Raw genomic sequence first — 11,186 nt, forward strand, 5'->3', positions numbered from 1 at the left:
CCGTTTTAAATTTCAGAATGAAAGTAGATATAAAATTACTTACTCTGAGATTCGAAAACCTCTGCAGCCATAAGGATCTGTGATTGGAGCTCCCCTGGTATTTTCTACACTCAATTTAATTCCAAGCTGACCTTCTGGTGTAGGAGGGATTTCCACGAGGCGAATAGAATGTGGCTTCCGGACATAAGGGGAGGTTTTATTCAATGGCTGCATCTGCCGCTTGTAACACTGTCCACTGATGGAGAAAAAATTAATATTTTAGTAAATGACAATTTTAAACTAAATCATCATCCATACATAGAGTACAGGCAAATATTCGTAGAAATGGGCTGAATAAACTCCATCTGCATGTGAAAGAGCTCTATTGACTCTTGTGCTGGACCTAAGGTAGAACATATCTCGTATGCTAGGTGGTCTGGCTGTATTCTGCATGAAATTATCAATAATTAAATAAAATAGTATCTGAAAAAATATTAATGTTACAAGGCACAGGGAAGAACAAGACAGAAAGTGAAATACATGTAGCAAAGAGTGTAATTAAAATTTACATGGAAAAGGATGAGGAAACCGTGGATTACATGCGAGATGTTTAGGAAGATAGGCAAGAGAAGGAAATGGATGAAGGTAAACACAGAATTTGGAAGAAGAATGTACAGGAAAAGGAAATTAAAAAAACTGAGGCAGGCAAATAATATGGAAAAAAGAATTGTGGAGAAAGAGCGCGAGGATATGGATATTGAACAAAGGAAGTGTGAAATTGGTATGCTGTACAGGAAAGTGAAAATGTCAAATAATAAGAAGAGAAAATCCCTGAAACTAGGATGCAGCAACATAACTTCCTTTTTTCAATATACAATTAAATCCATTTTATGAAACTATTTTTATAATATTTTTTTAATGTAGGTATGTATTTAAAGTTTTGTTTTACAAAGTTTTGAAAATCATATCAGGTAGGTGACACCCCCCATTGTCCATATACTGAATAAGCCGATTTCTGGAATTTTTCATGACCCTTTCCAGCATAGCAGCAGGTATTTTTGCAATTTCTGCCTTTTCCTACATCTTTGGATGTTGTCCTTCAGGTCTTGTTGGGTCCTTGGATGGTTGACAGAAATGTAGGATTTCAAAAAACCCCACTAAAAAATCACAATGGGATAAATCGGGTCAGCAGGCTGGCCAATCCAAATCACCCCTTATTCAGACGAGGCGCTCTGGGAAGTGCTCCCTCAATACAGCCATTGATGCCCTGGAAGTGTGAGCCGTTGTTTCATCCTAATGGAACTGAATGCCCCCTAAGTCCAGTTCATCAAGTTGTGGAAAAATTATTCCTCCGACATGTTTACATACCAGTCTGAATTCCCTGTCACTGTGACCTCATTTTCTTCAAATAACTGGGGACCAACGATACCGACTGAGGAAATTGCACACCACATTGTGACTCTAGGTGAATGCGAAGGCATTTGATGCAATTCTCTGGATTGGTGTCAGTCCAGTAGTGCCTGTTCTGTTTGTTGACATATCCACTCACATAAAAATGGGCTTCATCACTGAAAAACAAAATTGCGTCCTCAGGAACATTTTCAAGAAGAGCCTCACAATCATTCCCCTGAGAATTGAAGTCACATTTGGAGAGTTCCTCCACAATCTCCAACTTGTATTGATGGTAATATAGGTCATCGTGAAGATTTAACTCACTGAACAATCAGAAAGTCCAAGAACTGATGCATGTTTGGGCACAGAACACTATCGGAATTGCAAGATGGCGGCTCTCAGTGCCTCTATATTCTCAGGTGATCTGATGGGCCAACTACTCCAGTTCTTTGTTTTGTCGCACTCGTGGTTTGTCTGAATGTAGTGACCCATGTAACAATTGATTGCTGGTCCAGGACAGGGCCCAACAGGACTACATTGAAGCCATTTCGGAAAGCCTGCTGGGTTGCAATCTGCAAAGGGTTGCAATCACAGAACATCCATTTGAAAAGTAGGCCTCCACGGCAAACGCACACACCTCACTGTTCCAACACATGATGGCTACTGACCAGGGTGGGGAAAAACTTCAGAAGCCTGGCTGTCGAATGAGACCACTCTTACCGAGCTATGACCTCTACAGCCTGATTGGAGCACATTTCAAAAAAGGAAATTATATTGCTGCATCCTAAATTAAAGATAAGTCAGAAATAATTATTGACTGAACTAAACATGGAAAGAAATACGACAAAGATGATGATAGCATTAGTCCAAGCACACTAGATTATGGAACAAATTGGACTTAAGGGAATTTAAATCAAATACGACTGCAGGTATAAACAGGATGGTTGGAGGCATCACTTTGTGGAAGCGATTCATACTAGAAAAGAAAATACTTGATCTTCCCCATTCTTTTTATTAAGCACGACCTGATGATGACTTAGTAAGCTGAACCTAATCCGTGCTTAATAAAAATGTATGTGGAAGATCCAAGTATTTTCTTTTCCACTGTGAGGTTAGATAATATCCCTGTAGAACTAAGAGTACTTAAGGGTCTAAGAAAATGAGTTATGTTGAAAAATGTTTTTTTAATTAGGAGCACTAACGGTTAACTTCCCTCAGTGGGGAGAACATTTGGACATCTGGGGAAGATGGAACCGATTTTCTTATTCCAAACTTCATGGCAACTTGGGAACCTCTATCAACTCACTAATGAGCAGTAGGAAACAGACTTCTTACTTTTCCAAAATTTTTAAATTTCCTAATTCTATTTGGTGACCCAATTTGTTATTGTGTGTTCCACAATGGCTTAAGTTCTCTACTACTTACCTGTATTCCTGACCAGCAACTAGTGCCACTGAATACTGATTTCCACTGCCCTAACGTTCTTATCTATGAAAAATTTATGCAACTCTTACACCCTAAAATTAGCAGAGGATGTACGTAATTTGCACTCAGCAGGGTGGATTATGAGGGTAGTTGCAAAAATTCTAGGAATGGACAAGAAATAAACGACTTACTTCAGTGAAACTTTTTTTATTTTTCAATGCAGCCTCCCTGGAAACTAATGCACTTGGTTCAGTGATGCTCTTATGTCTTGATCCCATCTCGAAAATTAGATTCCTCCAGTCTGCAAAATACCTGTCTCCTTTGGCTGTTAACTCTACTTTTGAAGAGAATCTCCTTCCACCGAGAAAAATTTTGAGCTTGGGGAAGAGATGGAAATCTGATGGATCCAAATCAGGTGAATAAGGCAGGTATGACATCAACTCATATCTTAGTTCACTTATTTTTGCCATGTAATGACACTCCTGTGTGGGCGTGCATTGTCTTGATGAAAGATGACGTTCTTACTCACCAAACCTGGCCTTTTTTCGTGTATCTACTGCTGTAGTTAGTTCAGGAGGTTAGTGTAGTATTGTCCAGTAATTGTTTGACCAGTGGGAAGATAATTTGTCAGCAGAATCCCTTTTGCATCCCAGAAAACTGAAGCTATCACCTTTCCAGCTGACCGTATTGTCTTTGTTTTCTTTGATGGTGGTAAATCAACATGTTTCCCCTACTTTGACTGCTGTTTTGTTTCTGGGATATAGTAGTAGACCCAAGTTCATCTGTAGTCACAAAGCAGCACAAAAAACCTCATTGGTTACTCTTAAAATGGGTAAAAATCTTTTTGAAAATTTCCCTTCTGATGTATTTGTGATCCTGCATCAAGAGTCCAGACCCATCTAGCCAAAAATTTTCTTACTCAATTCCACAGATAAAATGTGATATGCTCATTCAGATGGCATCCTTACAGATACAGCAATTTCTTGCACTTTCAGTTGGCAATCCTCCATGATCATTTAATGCATATAAGCAATAATTTCTGGGGCAGTGGTACATTTTGGCCGACCACTAGATATATGATCATCTAAGCAGTCCCAAGAAAATTTAAACTCATTTGTACACTTGGCAACAATTGACTATGAAGAAGCAGAGTCCTTCCAAGAATTCTGAAAGCCAGTATGAATTTTCTTTGCTTTTGTACCTTCCTTTATAAAGTATTTAATCCCAATTCATATCTCAAATTTTTCCATCTTCACAAATCACTACACGGGAACAACAATAGAGAGGCTTGCGCACCACAGATCTCTTACTAGAGCAATGACATGTTATGTGATTACTCATAAAGGAAAGGACTATTACCATGCGGGAAACTAAATGCGCAAGCACCGACATCTGGTGGTGATTCTGAGAACCTTTCAAACCAACTTTGTACATCTCTCAGCCTAATTACAGAGCCAAATCAACCCTTAACATGAACAACTATGCTAAATTTAAAGAACTTGACCCACTTCATTAAGGTTCTACGATCATTAATTATCACAACCTTGGACATTCACATGAGTTTTAAAGTCATTACACTCTTTCTGAAGTACTGGTGTGAGGTATCCATCCATCCAAGTACTGTAAAAGTCCTCCAGTGAGAATTACTTTTGGATATAAAGCTGACAGAATTCTTAAAGGAGAACTATTACATCCTGTGGAATGGAGAAATACATATACAAATGGATTGAGCCACAATTGGCCCACCACCATCAACCACTATAGGGAATGTCTTCAGGAAGGGTTTCTTCCAATCCACTACTTTAAGCTGCACTATGAGGAGGAGGCACCCATTATTTCATATCATCAAATAGACAAGCTAAAAGAATTCTATCATTGATTGAACAACATTAACCTATATATAAAATTCATGAAAGAACTTGAGAAGGATGGGTGCCTCTCCCTCCTCAATGTACTCATGATGAAAAGACAAAATGGAACTTAGGGCAATTCAGTGTACTGGGACGCAGTGCACACCAATTGCTACCTTCAAGCAGCAGGTTTACCCCACGCCGTAAAAAGCAAATGTCATCAAAATCATTAACTTTATGGGTGAAAAAGGTGTCAGAGAATGAATTGCTCCCTGCAGAGTTTAAGCACCTATTAGAAGCCCTAAAAAAATCTCTATGATGACAGCTTCATCAGAAGAACTCGGAGGTAAAAAGAATCTGGACACAATTTCAATCAAGAAAAACATATAGCCTTTGCTGTGTTCATTTCTTGAGTTCATTTCCTTGAGTCCGGGTGAATAGTGATTTTGATGTTGGGTTTGTCTTGTAATAGGATTTTCCCAATCTGTATTTTTGTAAATATATAAAGGAATATTCTGCATAATAGCATCCCATAGGAAAGAGAGTGCTTTGCGTCAGGGAGAAATTTAATTTGATCTGTGCACTGATGACTTGTCAGATGTGCCATCAGAGTATGACTACGAGAGCGACGAGAGTGAAAGTGATTCCGATATTGTCGTGAAGGTCAGAAATAAAAAATCTACTCCTCTCTTGAAAAGTGAAAGTGACCCTGATAAGAGCGCCAATGAAGGCAATACTTCAGCAGAAATCTCTACTACAGTCATCAGGTCAAATTGAGGGCTCCCTGCCACGTTGAAGAGTGAGGCGAAAACAGTGAAAAAGGTAGAGTGCACATTTTCTTGTAAAGGTGAAGTGCTGCTGGTGATTTGGAAAAATAAAAGGGGGGGGCGAAAATAAGTAGTACTATTCACAGGACTTGGATGTGTAATATTCAGCTGAAAGATAGGATCACAGGACCGCCAATCAAAAAACCTACATGCATTTTGAAATACATTAAGTTCATTAACAGCATAGAAGGATATGTATTTACCATATTATACAATCATGAGAAAAAAATATGGTTAAAGAAAGAAGTGCTCGGCCTTGTGCTCTTTTTAATGCTTTTAGAGTTTATAAAACACTAAATGAATCAAATATAATTCTCTAGACTCAATAGACTCAACGGCTTTCTGCTTCAGACCACCATAGACTGGGCAACAAGTAGAGAGGAGCCAGATGAGTCATCTTTGGTAGATGACAGCAATGATAAATCGATGCAGAATGCTCCTTCAACGGATCACCCATATCATCTCTCAAGAGAACTTAGTAATCATCTGGTTCATCTATCTTGGGTAAAGGTAAGAAAAAATACCGCACAAGAAGATGCAAAGTGTTAGCTTCAAGAAACATTAGGGAGGAGATGAGGTGTGTGGGTGGCTCTTCTCGCGATTTTCCACTCCAAAAAGGAAAATGTTTGATGGAGTATCACACAAAGACAAAACAATACAATTATTTGTTAGTATTACATTAAAGTTCCATTAAAAATTTTTAAGAAAGTTATGACAGTTATACTGAAGCAATGTATGTTCAAAAACTACACCTTAAAAATCTACCGGAACGAGTGTTACAACCCATTTAAACACCCCAGTACGCAACATGCTAATAAAAAACATGACCCTGTACAACTATATACCTCTTCCAGCTATTTGAGGCATAACTTAGATTTCACCGATCAGCAACATTAAATAATTAATGTGTCTTGTTTATAAAGATATTCCTGAAGAATTGTTGCCTCATATTTTAATATAAGACTTTTCCACCAAAAGCTATCCATGAATATGGAGAGACTACTATTTAGCTATCCAATGAACATAAATAACACATGCCTGCTATATTTCAATAGATCGAACAACATACTTTTCCACAAAACATTAATATTTGCAATGAAGTGCTTCACCATGATAACGTATCATCAAGTACAATACTGAGATACATTGTTCCTTCAGTTACTAAGGATATATACCACTTCCATGAAGTGAAGCTTGCAGCAATAAAGTCATTTAAGTGGTTGTACACATATGGCATCAAATTTAAAGCATATTAATCAACTTAAACATATTATTAAAAGCATACAAGGACCATAAATGGAATGCTTCCTTGAATGTTTCGAATGGTGGACCTCAGTTTGAGGAAAAAAGTAAAGTGCAAGAAGACCTTGATGTAATGCTCATGCATGCACGATTCCTAAGATGAAATTATCATTTCCTGAACGTACGAATCATTAAAAAAAAAGAAAAATACTTACCAATAGAGTTTGGAGCGCTCCACTAGGGCGTATGAGTCTCCATCTCCAATGAAACCAGTACAAGAGGCACACCGAAAGCATTCTGGATGAAATTTATGGTCACCGGCCACCATGACTGGTCCTGTTATCACCTGTCAGATACACACGGAGACATAATTACTACATAATTAAATGGAATTTTGACTACTGAAATTAAACTAAAATATCATAAGATTAAATGAAAGTGTATTAATTCTTGTTTAAAAATTAATGGATTCAAGAGCAGTTTCAATTGATTTAATGCATTCAATACACAATTTTTTCCATTAAGTATGATTTGGGTAAAAGGGAAAATTGTTAAACTGCCAGAATTTTTTCTAACACTATTTTACTCTATTTGTTCCAAAAAATGCATGAAAAATCACAATTGTACGAACTGAAATATGAATTGATAGTAAGAAATTATCTGAACATTTTGTCGAATTGGTAATAATCCTTTATATAAAATAAGACAGGAATAAACTGATATGAAAAAAATTCAGGATAAAACTAAGAAAATTTAAACATTGTGGAATTGAGGTGGGCTTCAGAAAAACAAGGTTTATGTAAATCTTCTCAGCTATAATTCACAGAAAACGTATTATGTTTCAAATGAACCTTTTTTTAATGTAAATACCTAATTTCTCATACTAATCTAAAAGAGTCATGGCCCTGTCCAATATTTTCGTTAAGTGAAGGCTGAGTAGAAATGCACTGTTGTGAGAAATTTAAACTAAGCGGGCAATAAAACAAGATAATTCTCACTCCATGAATTTTACTAATGATTCAAAACATTTCCAAAGTTGTAATAAATAGTTTCATTCAAAATGTAAATGACATTTTCAACCAAAAAACTCGAGATTTGCCTTTCAACTATTAATAGTATCTTGCCAATACTCATGAATAGGTGAACAAGGACAAAATAAAATTTCTAAATAAGAATCACCTATCTTAAAGAGGATTCCAGTTTGCAATACACAATGAATAATACATTTTACCAGGAATTTAAAAGAAATGTTTATTGAATTAATTACTGTAGTTACCTGTTTAGTAATCAAAAGCTTTTCTAGACACGAAAGATAACTTGGAATAAGTATGTCAACAAAGAAATAATTATTTTTAAAGGTTTTGATTTTTGTCAATGAAATTTGAAAATTAAATTAAGGAAATAACATTAATAGATAAAGAAAAAGCATACATCACAAGAGGATGTGAGAACTTCTGCTGTTAGAAATATAGACTACTAGAATAATATTTTGCACTCGCATAAGAAATCCAAGCATAGTCATTCTTCCCACCAGTAACTCATTTCCATATCTATAAAATGCTAACTAATTCATGCAAGGTATTCTTAACTGGAAATAATAATTGTTCATAAATGAAACTGGGTCCTAACTTCTTTATTACTTTTCATCATTATTTTAACTTACACACAAAAGCTATTGCAAAATGGAAAGCGATAGGTCCATTAACCTGGAAGATACTAGACCGAAGGAATACAAAAGAAAATGTCAATTGCCATGAAATCCCATAACCTTAGCTTTTACAAGGAAGAAACATAACAAATATTAGATTTTTACAGAAGCATACTTTGAGTGAAATTAAAGCCTTTTAAAATCCAAAGGCCAAACAATTAAAATAATTGATAGGTGACAAGAGTGTGAATTTTATTCTTAAGCATGGTTTTTATTTACTAAATGTCTATGGCCTTTTATAATTTTTAAATAGGATATAAAATAGAAATATTAACATCTTTAAATCTTGTTTTTCTTTCTGTCGATTAAACAATGGTAAGCTTTAAACAATCGAAAGTATCATTCGATTCCAATAAGAAGATATTGTGGAGATAGATGACAAAAATACCTGGCCACAGTCTTGGCAAGATTCTCCATACTTGTTCCAATAGTCATCTTTACAGAATAATAATCCATCTTTCTCGAAATACCAACTAGAGAGTGATGCATCACAAGCAGAACACCTGTTGTAAGTATAGAAGATGAAAATGTTAATTTTTAACTCTTATCGATGTTCAGAAGAAGTATAGATAATGCACAACGAATTCTAAAGGCAATTAGGGAAAGATAAGGCACGGTGAAAAATTATAGATGAATCTTACCTAAAACATTCCAAATGCCATTCTTGGTTCAATGCCTGTACGTATTCATCTTCGTCGAGGACATTTAGGCACCCAGCACAAACAGCAGACTCTGAAGAATCGTCTACGTCAAAAAGAATTTTTAATATCGATTATTACAATGTCAGAACAGCTATTTGAATCCCAACTGAGCAATTCGAAGTTTCCTCTCTAAAAACAGAGGTAAATTTATGATCTTTTGGATCAAAACACTGAGTAAAAATTAAAATTCAACCAATTTTAGGCATTTCAGAGCTCCAGCTAAATTTAAAGCAAATTTGTGAATGACATTACATTAAGGAATGATTTTTCTTCTATTTATTCACACGAAAGAGCAATACACAAGAAGAAAAGGGGAAATCAGCTATCTTTCTAGAGTATGAACCTGTCCTTACACATTTTTAGCCACAGGAAAACATAACGAATGACATGTTAACGGAATTCCCAAGGTAAATTTCATTCCATTGTATGTAAATCGAATTAAGAGCGCATTTCTGTTTAGAGTATCACAGAATTTCTTAACTTTCGCACTTGAATGTAAAAATATCAAATAAATAATACGGGTTTAAAATTGGTCACGATTACACATCTTTCCGAGAAATTTTATATTAAAGGTTGATTTCCTGAAAACGACGCTCATTCATAAGCATCAAATGGAAGGCCGTCGCTCAACATAAAAAACAGCTTGAATTTACAAATTTAAAACATAGGATCGCTTTAGAAATGACAAAAAATATTTATTTGTACCCAAGTGATGATAATACTTAGTTTATTGTCAGAGATAACATTTACTCTGAACTGTCATAAAGAGAGTACGAACCATTTGTGTTTGATTCCTCCATGATTACATGCTGCAACGACTCACCGAACAAAAGAACATTGAAATCAAAGACTTTGATGCAGCGTATGAGAAATTATAGTTGGTATGAAAACCACTTACATAAGAATGCCCTTTCGATTTTTAAATGGTATTTGGTAAACTGCCAATTTTCAATAAGAAGAAGGTACAAAATGTTGGAGGCAATGAGTCACTGCCTCAAATTTGTTATATGGAATTACTAATTGTTTCATTTCAGGGTTTCCGGGTGAGTATTTTCGCGCGTATTTTTTAAATACGTAAGACAATAGTTTGACATTTACTATCACATACATTCCGAGGGTATCACAAAACTACTGCCGTTTAGCGTAATGATTCATTTAGCCTATAATTTTCCTGTCTAATTACTCATTATATTGCGATTATTGTACCTGAAAACCCTGTAAGTAGTCTTGTATTTCAAGCAATATGCCATGGAGAGTGCATCGGTCGTGAAGGAATCCACGTGTCAATTTAAAATATGTAGCTTGAAATTTTTCTTTTTTATGATATTTTTTAAACTTGCTGACATTTCGGTCACATTGAATATTTTATCGTGTGGACGTCAGTAGAGAAATGGTTATAAAGGTAGGTAGTATATATTTCCAAAATAAAAATTCCCTTTAGGAACATTATTCACCCATTTTATTTTATCATCAGAAAATTTTATTTTGAGAGATACTCCCCATTAAAATGATAAAGAACTAAAGAAGAGTGGAAGTTAATAATAAAAAATAATCTATTACACGGAAGTATGGAGGAATTATTGATTTGAAAATATGGACTGCATTCACTATCAAGAAAAAAATGACATTGGTAGCGATTTTTTTTTCTTTTTAAAATTTAGTTTAAATTGAGGACACAGCTACAACCACTATTATCGCCTTATAAAATGTAGCAACTTTTGGTTGCCGATACAGTATTGATTGAAGAACTTTTAAGTAAGCAGGTATTTACTTAATTTTTATACAAATAAATGCTGAATTGTTAAGTGACTAAAATGTTCATGTATTCATGATCATTTGTAGTGATCTTATCTCCCAGCAGAATATCATAAGGCTACCCACCAACCATGCAGCCTCTTGTGATCTGGGCCAAAATATATAAAACCTGCAAAACATTGGTGAAATAATAAAATATCTCAACTAAGTCATGAGTTTAATGTTATTTTATTCTAACTCTAATATCCCTGTTTCTCATAAACCTTGAGGTGGTGTTTAAATAGATTGAAATTTTATAATAATCTGC

At 35.3% G+C, this 11,186-nt stretch overlaps 1 protein-coding gene across 1 annotated transcript in view; it reads right to left on the reverse strand.

Annotated features, from left to right (window-relative positions):
* Window positions 1-9,542, reverse strand: part of LIMK1 (LIM domain kinase 1) — a 38,914-nt gene extending 29,372 nt beyond the window's left edge. The window contains exons 1-5 of the mRNA XM_071593013.1: window positions 9,478-9,542; window positions 9,065-9,167; window positions 8,812-8,926; window positions 6,931-7,061; window positions 44-235 (exon numbers count right to left, since the gene is read on the reverse strand). Coding sequence (XP_071449114.1) covers window positions 44-235; window positions 6,931-7,061; window positions 8,812-8,926; window positions 9,065-9,167; window positions 9,478-9,481 — 545 coding nt within the window. The 5' untranslated portion in view covers window positions 9,482-9,542. The remainder of the gene's footprint in view (window positions 1-43; window positions 236-6,930; window positions 7,062-8,811; window positions 8,927-9,064; window positions 9,168-9,477) is intronic.
* Between the last annotated feature and the right edge of the window lie 1,644 nt (window positions 9,543-11,186).

This window comes from Hetaerina americana, unplaced genomic scaffold (assembly GCF_022747635.1).
Source record: "Hetaerina americana unplaced genomic scaffold, ioHetAmer1.1.p SCAF_5, whole genome shotgun sequence".
NCBI classification, from domain to species: domain Eukaryota; kingdom Metazoa; phylum Arthropoda; class Insecta; order Odonata; family Calopterygidae; genus Hetaerina; species Hetaerina americana.